Source organism: Capricornis sumatraensis, chromosome 16, assembly GCF_032405125.1.
Source record: "Capricornis sumatraensis isolate serow.1 chromosome 16, serow.2, whole genome shotgun sequence".
NCBI classification, from domain to species: Eukaryota; Metazoa; Chordata; class Mammalia; order Artiodactyla; family Bovidae; genus Capricornis; species Capricornis sumatraensis.
In genome coordinates this window covers 81572818-81588490 of record NC_091084.1, presented here as the reverse complement: position 1 = coordinate 81588490, position 15673 = coordinate 81572818, and the positions used below count along the sequence as shown (strand labels likewise).

Genomic DNA, 15673 nt, shown 5'->3' with positions numbered 1-15673 from the left:
CAGAAGTCCAGATAAATGAAGAGGAAATAGGCACACTGCCTGAAAAAGAATTCAGAATAATGATAGTAAACATGATCAAAAACCTTGAAAGCAAAATGGAGAAAATGCAAGAATCAATTAACAAAGACCTAGAAGAACTAAAGAGTAAACATTCAGAGAAACAACACAGTTACTGAAATTAGAAAGTCCTCTAGAAGGGATCAATAGTAGAATATCTTAAGCAGAATGAATCAGTGAGCTGGAAGATAAAATGGTGGAAATAACTTCTGAAGAGCAGAATGAAGTAAAAAGAATGAAAAGAACTGAGGATGGTCTCAGAGACATCTAGGACAATATCAAACACACCAACATTCGAATTATAGGGGTCCCAGGAGTAGAAGAGAAAAAGAAAGGATATAAGAACATTTTTGAAGAGATTATAGTTGAAAATTTCCCCAACACGGAAAAGGAAACAGTCAATCAAGTCCAAGAGGCACAAAGAGCCCCACACAGGATAAATCCAAGGAGAAACACACCAAGACACATACATAATCAAACTAACAAAAACTAGACAGAAAGAAAGAATATTAAAAGCAGCAAAGGAGAAGCAAAAAGTAACAAACAAGGGAAGCCCCATACACTTAACAGCTGATCTTTCAGCAGAAGCTCTGCAGGCCAAAAGGGAATGGCAGGATATATTTAAAGTACTGAAAAGGAAAAATCTACAACCAAGATTACTGTACCTGGCAAGGATCTCATTCAAAATTGATGGAGAAATAAAAAGATTTTCAGACAAGCAAAAGTTAAGAGAATTCAGTACCACCAAACCAGCTTTACAATAAATGTTAAAAGGACTTATATAGTCAAAAGATACAAGAGAAGTAAAGAGATCTACAAAATTAACCCCAAACAATTAAGAAAATGGCATAAGAACATATATATCAATAACTACTTTAAAAGTAACTGGATTAAATGCCCCAACCACAACACACAGACTGGCTGGTGGATACAAAAACAAGGCCCATATATATGCTGTCTACAAGAAACCCACCTCAGACCTCAAGACACATATAGACTGAAAGTGAGAAAATGGAAAAATATATTCCATGCAAATGGGAAGCAAAAAAAAAACTGGAGTAGCAATTCTCATATCAGACCTTAAAATAAAGACTACAAGAGATAAGGAAGGGCACTACATAATGATCAAGGGATCAATCCACGAGGAAGACATAACAATTGTAAATACCTATGCACCCAACATAGGAATACATCAATACATAAGACAAACACTAACAGACATAAAAGGAGAAACTGACAGTAACCCAATAATAGTAGGAGACTTTAACGCCCCACTCACACCATGGACAGATCATCAAAACAGAAAATTAATAGGGAAACACAAGTCTTAAATAATACATTAGATGAGATGGATCTCATTGATATCTTCAGGACATTCCATCCAAATGCAGAAGAATAAACCTTCTTCTCAAGTGCACATGGAACATTCTCCAGGATAGACCACATCTAGGGTCACAAATCAAACCTAAGTAAATTTAAGAAAATTGAAATCATATCAAGCATCTTCTCCAACCACAAAGCTATGAGACTAGATATCAATTACAAGAAAAAAAAAACTGTAAGAAACACAAACACATGGAGATTAAGCAACACACTTCTAACTAACCAACAGCTTACTGAAATCAAAAGGGAAATAAAAAAATTTCTAGAAACAAATGACAATGAAAACACTACAACTCAAAGTTTATGGGATGCAGCACAAGCAGTCCTAAGAGGGAAGTTTATAGCAATACAATCCGACCTCAAGAAACAAGAAACACATCGAGTAGACAGCCTAATATTACACCTAAAACAACTGGAAAAAGAACAAAAAAATTAATATAAGGAAAGAAACCATAAAGATCAGAGCAGAAATAAGTGAAAAAGAAATGAAACAATAGTAAAGATTAATAAAACTAAAAGCTGGTTCTTTGAGAAGGTAAACAAAATTGACAAACCTTTAGTCAGACTCAACAAGAGAAAAAGAGAGAAGAATCAAATCAACAAAATTAGAAATGAAAAAGGAGTGGTTACAACAGACAATGCAGAAATACAAAGGATTATGTGAGACTATTATGAACAACTCTATGGTAATAAAATGGATAATCTGGAAGAAATGGACAGATTCTAAAAAAATTAAGTCTTCCAAGACTGAACCAGGAAGACATAGAAATTATGAACAACCCAATTACAAGCACTGAAATTGAAGCTGTGATCAAAAATCTCCCCAAAAAACAAAAGCCCAGAACCAGATGACTTCACAGGAGAATTCTATCAAACATTTGGAGAAGAGCTACTGCCTATCCTTCTAAAACTCTTTCAAAAAATTGCAGAGGAAGGAACACTTCCAAAATCATTCTATGAGGACACCATCACCCTGATACTAAAACCAGACAAAGACAACACTAAAAGAGAAAACTACAGGCCAATATCACTGATGAACATAGATGCAAAAATCCTCAACAAAATTTTAGCAAACAGAATTCAGCAACACATCCAAAAGCTCATACACCATGATCAAGTTGGGTTTATTCCAGGAATGCAAGGATTCTTCAATATACAGAAATCAATCAATGTGATACACCATATCAACAAATTGAAAGAAAAAAACCATATGATCATCTCAATAGATGCAGAAAAAGCCTTTGACAAAACTCAGAATCCATTTATGACTAAAACTCTTCAAAAAATGGGCATAGAAGGAACCTACCTCAACACAGTAAAGGCCATATATGATAAGCCTACAGCAAACATTATTCTCAATGGTGAAAAACTGAAAGCATTCCCCCTAAGATCAGGAACAAGACAAGAGCATCCACTTTCACCACTATTATTCAACATAGTTCTGTAGCAATCAGAGAAGAAAAAGAAATAAAAGGAATCCAGATTAGAAAAGAAGTAAAGCTCTCACTGTTTGCAGATGACATGATACTGTACACAGAAATTCCTAAAGATACTATCAGAAAATTACTAGAGCTAATCAGTGAATTTAGCAAAGTTGCAGGATACAGAAATCACTTGCATTTCTATATACTAACAATAAAAAATCAGAAAAAGAAATTAAGGAATCAATCCCATTCACTGTTGCAACAAAAAGAATTAAATATCTTGGAATATTTAACTCACCTAAGGAGACAAAAGAACTGTACACAGAAAATTATGACACTGATGAAAGAAATCAAAGATGACATAAACAGTTGGAGAGATATTCCATGTTCCTGGGTAGGAAGAATCAATATTGTGAAAATGACAATACTACCAAATGCAATCTACAGATTCAATGTGATCCCTATCAAATTACCAATGGCATTTTTCACAGATCTAAAACAAAAAATTCACAATTTATATGGAAACATTTCCTTCTCCAGGGGATCTTCCTAACCCAGGGATCGAACCTGGGTCTCCTGCATTGCAAGCAGACACTTTAAAGTCTGAGCCACCAGGGAAGTCTCATATGGAAACATAAAAGACACCAAATAGGCAAAGCAGTCTTGAGAAAGAAGAATGGAACTGAAGAAATCAACCTTCCTGACTTCAGATTACACTACAAAGCTACAGTCATCAAGACTGCACGGTACTGGCACAAAAACAGAAATATAGACCAAGGGAACATAGAAAGTCCAGAAATAAACCCATGCACCCATGGGTACCTTATTTTTTACAAAGGAGACAAGAATATACAATGGGGCAAAGATAACCTCTTCAATAAAAGGTGCTGGGAAAACTGGACAGCTACATGTAAAAGAATGAAATTAGAACACTTCCTAACACCATACACAAAGATAAACTCAAAATGAATTAAAGACCTAAATGGAAGACCAGAAACTATAAAATCCTTAGAGAAAAACATAAGCAGAATTCTCAATGACATAAATCAAAGCAAGATCCTCTGTGACCCACCTCCTAGAGTAATGGAAATGAAAACAAAAGTAAACAAGTGGGATGAGATTAAATTTAAAAACTTTTGCACAGTAAAGGAAACTACAAGCAAGGTGAAAAGACAACCCTCCGAATGGGAGAAAATGACAGCTAATGAAAAAACTGACAAAGGATTAATTTCCAAAATATACAAGCAGCTCATACAACTCAATACCAGAAAAACAAACAACCCAATCAAAAAGTGGGGGAAAAACCTAAACAGGCGTTTCTCCAAAGAAGATATACAGATGGCTAACAAACACTTGAAAAAATGCTCAACATTGCTCATTATTAGAGAAATGCAAATCAAAACCACAATGAGATATCACCTCACACCAGTCAGAATGGCCATCATCAAAAAGTCTACAAACAATAAATTCTGGAGAGGGTGTGGAGAAAAGGGAACACTCTTGCACTGTTAGTGGGAATGTAAACTGATACAGCCACTATGGACGATGGTATGGAGATTTCTTTAAAAACTAGGAATAACACCACCACATCACCCAGCAATCCTACTCCTAGGCATACACCCTGAAGAAACCAGGGTTGAAAACGACACATGTATGCCACTGTTCACTGCAGCACTATTTACAATAGCTAGAATATGGAAGCAACCTAGATGTCCATCAACACATGAATTGATAAAGATGTTGCGGTACATATACACAATGGAATATTACTCGGCCATAAAAAGGAATACATGTGAGTCAGTTCTGATGAGGTGGGTGAGCCTAGAACCTATTATACAGAGTAAATTGAGTCAGAAAGAGAAAGATAAATATCGCATTACAATGCACATAGATGGAATCTAGGAAAATGGTTCTGAAGAAATTATTTACAGGCCAGCAATGGAGAAACAGACAGAGAATAGACTTATGGACATGGGGAGAGGGGAGGAGAGAGTGAGATGTATGGAAAGAGCAACATGGAAACTTACATTACCATATGTAAAATAGATAGGCAATGAGAATTTGCTGTATGGCTCAGGAAACTCAAACAGGGGCTCTGTATCAACCTAGAGGGGTGGGGTGGGGAGGGAGATGGGTGGGAGGTTCAAAATGGAGGGGATACATATATATACCTATGGCTGATTGACACTGAGGTTTGACAGAAAACAAAAAAATTCTGTAAAGCAATTATCCTTCCATAAAAATATAAATTAAAAAGAGAAATGTAATTTTATTAAATGCAAGAACAAACAAAAAGGCAATAAGAAATCAATACTCAGATCTTTGGAACTATTTTCATAAAAGTTAATTTTTTTAAATATAAAAGCTGATGCATTTCATAAATGAAAGGACAAGGTGAAACATAATTTTAAAAAACTAAATATATAATATTTATATACATTATATACACTAACATAGTCTATTTCCATAAGTCAAAATATTTATACTAACACTATATTCTCAGACACCAAAATATAGTTCTACATAATATAATGATAGATGTACTCATGTCTGTCTTAAGTTTTTCCATCTGTAGTTGTTTGGGTTTCATGAGTTTCTCATGAATGACATGTATGTGTGCATATGCTAACATATGCATGTAAACGTACATGTTTTTGTAAGAGTGTGGGTGAACATGCTTATTAAGAAGAATTTCTGTAATATGAACTCCATGTTCATGAGTGATTTTCTTTAACCTATTACTCCTAGGTCTTATTTTTTTTTTTAAGATTTTGCTTTGTAGACTTAACAGTTGGAGAAACTACTATAAGAAATTAGAAAATTGGAAATAAACAGTTAAAGATTTTTCTCAGATGAATCCAAAGTGGATGGACAGTGCCTTACTGTACATTCAAGGTTTTTAAAGTATGAATTCTATAGAAGACTTTGCCTTCCCCACAGCCGTCTTAAAGGCACTCTTGACCTCCTTGTTCCTCAGGCTGTAGACCAGTGGGTTCAGCATGGGGATGACCATGGCGTAGAACACGGACGCCACTTTGTCTGTGCCCAGGGAGTGGCTGGAGCTGGGCTGTAAGTACATGAAGATGCCGGTCCCGTAGAAGATGGAGACAGCGGTGAGGTGGGAAGCGCAGGTGGAGAAGGCCTTCTGGCGTCCTTCAGAAGAGCGCATCCTCAGAATGGTGATAAATATAAACAGGTAGGAGATGAAGATGACCAGAATAGAAAAGAGGTCGTTGAAACCCACCGCAAAGAAAATAACCATCTCACTGGCGTAGCTGTCTGAGCACGAGAGAGCCAGCAGGGGAGGGGCGTCACAAAAGAAGTGACTGACCGCGTGGGACCTACAGAAGGAGAGCCTGAAAACGTTCCCAGTGTGGACGGAGGCGTTCAGGAAGCCACAGAGGAGGCAGCCTGTGAGCACACGCATGCACGCCCTGGTCGGCATGGCGGTGGCGCAGTGCAGGGGTTTGCACACGGCTGCATGGCGGTCATAAGCCATGGCGGCCGAGAGGAAACTTTCTGCGGTGATAAAGGCTACGAAGAAGAAGAACTGGGCGACACACGCCTCGTAGGAAATGGTTTTGTCTCCTGTGAGAAGTCCAGCCATCACTTTGGGAGTGACAGCTGAGGAGTAACCAAAGTCCACCAGCAAGAGTTGGCTGAGAAAGAAGTACATGGGCGTGTGGAGACGAGAGTCCAGCAGGATCAGCTCGGTCACCCCCAGGTTCCCAACCAGGGTGAGGAGGTAGATGAGAGAGAAAGTGATAAAGAGCAGGATCTGCACTTCCGGGTCATCGGATAACCCCGCCAGGACGAACTCAGTCACCTCCGTAGTGTTTTCCATGGAGATCAACTGGGAACTGTGTGGCTGCTCTGTAACAATGGGAAAATAGAATCAGGATGATAAGTAGAGGAAAGACTACTGAAATCGGTCAACGTGTTTGCTCTGTGCCTTATTTCAGTATTAAAATAACTTATTTCCAGGAGTGTTTAGATTTAAAGCCTGACCACAACAGCTAAAATTATAAGTTATTTAAAGGTCATAGAGTATCCCAGTTAAAAGGATTTGGAGATAATGTATCCCAACCTCCTAACTTCATTTGTCACTCAATTGTGTCCAACTCTTTGTGACCCCATGAACATTAGCCCACCAGGCTCCTCTGTCCATGGAATTCTCCAGGCAAGAATACTGGAGTGGGTTGCCATTTCCTTCTCCATCTTAACTTTATAGAAGACTGAATTAAGGTAAAGACAAGAAAAGAAAGAATTTATGCTATTTCATCACGTTGGTTGCTAACTAGAACAGCTCTGGCTCCCAAATCAAAGTTTCCAAAACAAAAACAAAAATTATTCTTTAAACTAAACTTAGTAAAATAAATATGAAATCGGATTAATTTTACTTCAGCTTACTTTTTTTGGCTTTCCATTGTGTCAAGAACAGTGTTGCATATAGCCTAAAATGTTCTCACTATACTGTACAGTAAACAGGGTATATAATTTACCCCATAGTGGAAAACAATAGAAATTCTTGCCCAAGGAATAAAGACATCTATAAAATAACTGTTTTTAACTTTTACCAAATTTATACAGCTTTTGACTTCTGTATTCAAATGTTCCTGATCTGGACTCATGTTATAGCCATATTAAAAGATGCAGCTTCCAGCATAACCATGTACAGAACTGATGAATTTCTTTTCTGGTGGCATGCAACATCACTTGGCTGTCAATTGTCCCATCAATTTTTCCCAGCAGCCAACTAGGTTGGTAATGCAAACTCAAACTGTGTAAATTGTTAGATATTATCATTCAAACAGTGGGTTTGATCTATCTGTATTGGAGAGGTGGATGACCTACGGTATGACTTGCCAATAAGGGTGAAATCAAAGGACTGATAACATCATTCATGACGTTTGTTTTCCCTACAAACTCCTTCTACTATATAATTTTAAATATGGTGGTCTGGGATAGACTCATTCACAAAAATGAGAGTTTTTAGCAAATGCCTGAACGGAGTAGGGGAGCAGGCCTTGAGTATACTTGGGGGAAGGGCACAGCCCAGGCAATGAAAATGAAAATGTTAGTCACTCAGTCCTGTCCCTGTCTTTGCAACCCCATGGACTGCAGTCTGTTAGGCTCCTCTGTCCCTGGAATTCTCCAGGCAAGAGTCCTGGAGTGGGTGCCATCCCTTTTTCAGGGGATTTTCCCCAACCCAGGGATCAAACACAGGTCTCCTGCATTGCAGGCAGATTCTTTACCAGCTGAGCCAAAAGGGAAGCCCAAGAATACTGGAGTAGGTAGCCTTTCCCTTCTCCGGCGGATCTTCCCAACCCAGGGATCAAACCCAGGTCTCCTGCATTGCAGGCAGATTCTTTACCCTCTGAGCCACAAAGGAAGCCTGTAACCCAGGCAGAGGAAACAGAAAATACATGGCTCTGGGATCTAAACATGCCAAGACTGTTCCAGGAACAGCAAGACAATCAATAAGGCTGCAGTTGGAAGGTGAAAGAAGTGCAGCAGTGTGAAGCTCAAGTCCCTTCACACACTACTTTAAGTTGTTAAACTTTTATTCTGAAAGAGATTGGAAAGCATCATAGGATTTGAACCCAACATGACCTAATCTGAATTCTTTGAACAGAATCACTCTGGTAGGTCTGTAGGTACTTGTATTTAGCAAGATAAAGATGAAAGTTGCAAAAGAAATTATAGGCTATTATATTATTCCAGGTAAGAGAAGATGATGGCTTAGACCAAGGTCGTAGTGAGAGAGATAATAAAAAGTTGTTCAATTTTGGATATATTTCAAAAGTAGAGCTGACTGGATTTACTGATACATTGCATATTGATGGTAGAGAGAGGGATCAGTGCTGACTCCTGTTTTTGAATAGTGATAAAAAGAATGGTGGGAAAGGAGCAGTTACTTGGGACAAAGAGAAAAGGAAATCATCATTAAGTTTGAGATTCCTTTTGGCCATCCAAGTAAAAGTATTACATCAACAGCTCTGATACAGAAGTCTTGAGCTCAGAAGAGATGGCCAGATACCTCAGTTCAGTTCAGTTCAGTTCAGTTCAGTTCAGTTCAGTCAGTCAGTTGTGTCCGACTCTTTGTGACCCCATGGACTGCAGCACGCCAGGCTTCCCTGTCCACAACCAACTCCCAGAGTCTGCTCAAGCTCATGTCCATTGAGTCAGTGATGCCATCCAATAATCTCATCCTCTGTCATCCCCTTCTCCTCCTAGAGAGAGGATGTCTCAAATTAGATTAATTTTAACTTTCTTAGGCTTCCCTGGAGAAGGCAATGGCAACCCACTCCAGTACTCTTGCCTGGAAAATCCCATGGATGGAGCCTGGTAGGCTGCAGTTCATGGGGTCGCGAAGAGTCAGACACGACTAAGCAACTTCACTTTCACTTTTCACTTTCATACATTGGAGAAGGAAATGGCAACCCACTCCAGTGTTCTTACCTGGAAAATCCCAGGGACAGGGGAGCCTGGTGGGCTGCCATCTATGGGGTCGCACAGAGTCAGACACGACTGAAGCGACTTAGCAGCAGTAGCAGCAGGCTTCCCTAGTGGCTCAGTTGGTAAAGAATCTACCTGCAATGCAGGAAATCTCCTGCAATGCCAAAGACCTGGGTTTGATCCCTGGGTCAGGAAAATCCCCTGGAGAAGGAAATGGCAATCCAACTCCAGTATTCTTGCCTGGGAAATCCCTTGGACAGAGGAACCTGGTGGGCTACAAACCACAGTGTCACAAGAGTCAGACACAACTTAGCAGCTAAACCACCACCATGAAATCTCTTGGAAATTTCTGATGGCTCAGCATACATATGTAATATTAAATCCAACACATTAAAACACCAAAGGGCGCTTCCCTGGTGAGTCAGTGGTAAAAAAAAAAAAAAAAGAAGAAAAAGAAAAAAAAAAGAAAAACCTGCCTGTCAATGCAGGAGACAGGAGTTTAATCCCTGATCCAGAAAGATCCCACATGTTGCTGAGCAGCTAAGCCCAAGTACCCCAACTGCAGAGCCTGTGCTCTAGAACGTAGGAGCCACAGTACCGAGCCCACATGCCACAGTACTGAAGCCAGAGCCCCCTAGAGCACATGCTCTGCAGCAAGAGACACCTCCTCAACAAGATGCCCTTGAACTGCAACTGGAGTAGCCCCTGCTCACCACAGCTGGAGAAATCCACACAGCAACGAAGACCCAGCACAGCCAAAGATAAATAGATACATAAAAGTTCTTAAAAGTATCAAAGAAAGCATTTAGACAGACTAATATTAGATTGCTTTAAGGTCTAAAAAATAAAGAGATTTAGTAGCAAAGGAATATGGGAGAGGAGGTTACTGCCTCTTGAGATAGCTGACCTGTCCCAGGACACAGAGAGATTTTGGTTACACAAGGGAGGTAGAGAACTTTTGAAGGAAAAGTTAAGTGTGTATCGGGTTATGCTGATGGCTGACTGTAAATTCCAGAGTGGAATATCAGAAGTTGGGCAGGAGTGGAGCTGGGATCAGTAAAGGAGAGATACAGAGGTGTGTGGGCATGATTTCGTAGGAGTTGAGGGCTGATACGGCAACCCTGAGCTTCGTGCTGAGTGATGGCAATGAATGTGACAATGAGGTGAGTCCTCCAGTCTCAAGGTGAAAATAGGGGTTGGAAGGTGATTAAACAGGCAAGGGTCATGACCGGAGCATGAAGATTTCTGGGCAAAGGTCACTCCTGCAGTTAGTGGTATGAGAGACACTTATACAGAGCAGGATGACTAGGATATCCTGTTGATTCCTTAAATACTGCTCACTTAAGTAATAGTGTAGATACAAATTTCTCAAATCCTGGAAACAAAATTTGTTCTAGGAATCAATATAAAACTCCCCACCCAGTTTCTCCTCCACATGGGAAGTCTTAGGTTTTAGTACAACACTCTCCTGGAGGAAAAATGAAGCTAAAGCTTGTTAGTCAAGATAACTACCATGATCACATTCCCTAAAAGGGAAAATTGAGATTGGAACAGTTTAAATAACTTGTTCCAAGTCAAGCAAGCTTATACCTAGCCAAGCAGAGACTCATGGTCTTCTTGTGCTTTTTTCAGTGTCCCATGATAATATACTTTGTAAATATATAGATATAAATATATGAAATATACAACATAAATATATAGAAGTTCTAATAGGACCTCTATAGTGTTTAGGCAAAAACTTTCAATTGTATAAAACAGATAAAAGAAATATTCAGAGAACTTAAGCCCCAGCTCTGAATAAATCAAGGGATAAATGGCTTCCTTAATACATTTTCCTGACTATATCTATTTATGCAAATTTATGCACACAGGAGACTTCATCCAGTTGATTTGTAGGCTTGCCTGACTGCCTGAACAATACAACATGCAAATCCAGCACCTTCATACGTCAGTTGACCTCAAATCAGAAACTCAGCCAATGAAAGCAAGTAAACATTCTGTTGTGATGCTTGTCTTTAGTGTTTGACCAAAAGGTTTAAAGTTTCCTAGCTGCAGGAAGAAATTGGAGGGAAAAAAGTGGTTTTAGCCTTGGAAGCAGTGAACAAGAGTTCTACTCCTGGGTCTGGTCCTCACTCTTCCTAAATAAGTCACTTAACCTCTTTGAGCTTCAATATCTTTATCTATAAAATAGAAATTAAAAAAAGGCAGTCCTAACAACATCTTGCCTGAAGACTACTGCTATGATAAGAAAATCCCTACAATACTTCATACTTGGTAAGGGGTGTTATTTAAGATTGTTTTTCCCTGGACATTGTTACTGCTCTTAGCAATATCACAATTGGGGGGAAGGTCATTGTTGCTACTCGACAACTATTAACAAATCAAAAGAAAAATAAATGGCCAAAGTAACTCTGATTCTTGGGCTGCACTTTCTAATATGAGGACAATTAGAGTGATGTGGGAACCAGGAGGGAGTTGTGTAGACATGGAATTCTCAGAGGACAAATACCCTATGAGGGCTACAAACCTCATTTTCTCACCTAACTAGGGAACAGGTGATTTACCTGTCTATGGGGATCCAGCTCTGCCTGTTAAGGGAGATCATGAGCATATGTTCACTATTTGCGATAATTCTCTTTGTTGTTGTTTATCAGTTGCAAAGCCGTGTCTGACACTTTATGACCCCTGCAGAATGCCAGGCTTTCCGGAGTTTGCTCAAACTCATGTCTATTGAGTCGGTGATGCCATCCGACCATCTCATCCTCTGGCATCCCCTTCTCCTCCTGCCCTCAATTCCTTCTGATGTTGCACTAATTCAACCACAGCATGACCTCCAGAGCTGCAACTTGACATAAATATTGGGGGACAGAGACACAGGCTCTGTCATTAAACAAGACATAGTGGACCCATGGACTTAACAGTTCACTTAATTCACCTTAAATGTTCGTACATTGAGAAGAAATATCAGCTCATTAATCCCAGATGGATATAAACTATAACTGTGAGACATGGGACTCTACACCTATGCAAAATTAAACCATTCTTGCATATGCTTAAGCAATGCTTAAGCTTAGTGAAGAAGATAGGCATCAAACAAGGAAATAACCTAAGCCTATGAATATATATAGAAAAACATATATTTATATAACCATATATATATAAGCATCTGAATGCAGAGTTCCAAAGAATAGCAAGAAGAGATAAGAAAGCCTTCTTCAACAATCAGTGCAAAGAAATAGAGGAAAACAACAGAATGGGAAAGACTAGAGATCTCTTCAAGAAAATTAGAGATACCAAGGGAACATTTCATGCAAAGACGGGCTTGATAAAGGAAAGAAATGGTATGGGCCTAACAGAAGCAGAAGATATTAAGAAGAGGTGGCAAGAATACACGGAAGAACTGTACAAAAAAGATCTTCACGACCCAGATAATCATGATGATGTGATCACTAATCTAGAGCCAGACATCTTGGAATATGAAGTCAAGTGGGCCTTAGAAAGCATCACTATGAACAAAGCTAGTGGAGGTGATGGAATTCCAGTTGAGCTGTTTCAAATCCTGAAAGATGATGCTGTGAAAGTCCTGCACTCAATATGCCAGCAAATTTGGAAAACTCAGCAGTGGCCACAGGACTGGAAAAGGTCAGTTTTCATTCCAATCCCAAAGAAAGGCAATACCAACGAATGCTCAAACTACTGCACAATTGCACTCATCTCGCATCCTAGTAAAGTAATGCTCAAAATTCTCCAAGCCAGGCTTCAGCAATATGTGAACCGTGAACTCCCTGATGTTCAAGCCGGTTTTAGAAAAGACAGAGGAACCAGAGATCAAATTGCCAACATCCGCTGGATCATGGAAAAAGCAAGAGAGTTCCAGAAAAACATCTCCTTCTGCTTTATTGACTATGCCAAAGCCTTTGACTGTGTGGATCACAATAAACTGTGGAAAATTCTGAAAGAGATGGGAATACCAGACCACCTGACCTGCCTCTTGAGAAATCTGTATGCAGGTCAGGAAGCAAGAGTTAGAACTGGACATGGAACAACAGACTGGTTCCAAATAGGAAAAGGAGTACGTCAAGGCTGTATATTGTCACCCTGCTTATTTAACTTCTGTGCAGAGTACATCCAGAGAAACGCTGGACTGGAAGAAACACAAGGTGGAATCAAGATTGCCGGGAGAAATATCAATAACCTCAGATATGCAGAGGACACCACTTTTACGGCAGAAAGTGAAGAGGAACTAAAAAGCCTCTTGATGAAAGTGAAAGTGGAGAGTGAAAAAGTTGGCTTAAAGCTCAACATTCAGAAAAGTAAGATCATGGCATCTGGTCCCATCACTTCATGGGAAATAGATGGGGAAACAGTGGAAACAGTGTCAGACTTTATTTTTGGGGCTCCAAAATCACTGCAGATGGTGACTGCAGCCATGCAATTAAAAGACGCTTACTCCTGGGAAGAAAAGTTATGACCAACCTAGATAGTATATTCAAAAGTGAGACATTACTTTGCCAACAAAGGTCCGTCTAGTCAAGGCTATGGTTTTTCCTGTGGTCATGTATGGATGTGAGAGTTGGACTGTGAAGAAGGCTGAGCACCGAAGAATTGATGCTTTTGAACTGTAGAGTTGGAGAAGACTCTTGAGAGTCCCTTGGACTGTGAGGAGATCCAACCAGTCCATTCTGAAGGAGATCAACCCTGGGATTTCTTTGGAAGGAAGGATGCTAAAGCTGAAACTCCAGTACTTTGGCCACCTCATGCGAAAAGTTGACTCATTGGAGAAGACTCTGATGCTGGGAGGGATTGGGGGCAGGAGGAGAAGGGGAAGACCCAGGATGAGATGGCTGGATGGCATCACAGACTCGATGGACGTGAGTCTGAATGAACTCTGGGAGATGGTGATGAACAAGGAAGCCTGGCATGCTGTGATTCATGGGGTTGCCAAGAGTAGGACACGACTGAGTGACTGAACTGAACTGAACTGATAATTTTGTGTATATGCATATATATGTAACATTATGTATAAGATAAACAAGCAATTGTACATGGAAAAATAAGGGAGACAAGAAGAAATCTGACTGGACAGAATGCTTTCTAAGGGAAAGTTAACACATCACCCAGGCCTAAAAATGACAAAGAACCAGTGTGGGAAAAATCATCCCATAGAAAACAAAAAACACGGGATTACAGCTCCAAATTTCAAGTAAATTGCTAGAATCTAAGAGAAGGCGATGTGGCTGCAGCATAGGTCCCAAGGCCTCTTCCTCAGCACTTTACATTTTCACATCCTCCCAGAATAAAACCCTAATAAGAGAAAATAAAAACACCCATTCCCTAAATCGAAACTGTCATCAGGATTATTGGTCTGCATCACTGTACTGTAATAGATGGGGTAAAAGGAAAGCACTAATATCATCCTGCCAGAAGCAATGAACTTTGGGATTCACAGTTAGCTTGAAATTGGAAACTATTTGTTCTCACTAACTTTGGAATCTGTATCATTGGGAGAAAAGACATCACTATGCATTAAAGAATATCCATCATGTCAAAAAATTAGAGTGAGTTGTTTTAATGATGGTATTAGTGCTCTCTACTGTGTGAGCCGGGCGTGAATGGGAAATCTCTCCGCTGCTAAGTCGCTTCAGTCGTGTCCGACTCCGTGCGACCCCATAGACAGCAGCCCACCAGGCTCCGCTGTCCCTGGGATTCTCCAGGCAAGAACACTGGAGTGGGTTGCCATTTCCTTCTCCAATGCATGAAAGTGAAAAGTGAAAGTGAAAGTCATGTCCGACCCTCAGCGACCCCATGGACTGCAGCCTTCCAGGCTCCTCTGTCCATGGAATTTTCCAGGCAAGAGCACTGGAGTGGGATGCCATTGCCTTCTCCGGGAAATCTCTCTACCTCCTGCTAAATACAGCTCTGAACCTAAAACTATTCTTTAAAACATCTATTAAAAAAATTAAGCTATTGGTACATTGCTAAAAGGGCTTCCCTGTTGGCTCAGTGGTAAAGAATTCAACTCCAAAGCAGGAGAAGCAGGTTCAATCCCTGGGTCAGGAAAACCCCCTCAAGAAGGAAATGCCAACCCACTCCAGTGTTTTTACCTGGGAAATTTCATAGATAGAGGAGCCTAGCCAGCTACAGTCCATGGGGTTGCAAGAGTCAGATGCAGCTTAGCGACTTAACAACACATTGGTAAAAATCAAGTTACCTCATTACATCTAAGGCACATATTGGACCTAAACATGGGAGTATAGAGACACAGGCTCCAACATTAAACAAGCAAAATGAATCCCAAACTTACTGCAGCCCCTCATTCCTTAAATCTTTACACCACTGTTAAGAATTAT

General features: G+C 39.9%; 1 protein-coding gene across 1 annotated transcript; it reads right to left on the bottom strand.

Moving 5' to 3' along the window:
• Positions 1-5763: 5763 nt before the first annotated feature.
• On the bottom strand, positions 5764-6708 carry LOC138092628 (olfactory receptor 5B12-like). Its single transcript, XM_068988688.1, has one exon. It carries the CDS (start codon positions 6706-6708, stop codon positions 5764-5766), a length of 945 nt encoding a protein of 314 aa, XP_068844789.1.
• Between the last annotated feature and the right edge of the window lie 8965 nt (positions 6709-15673).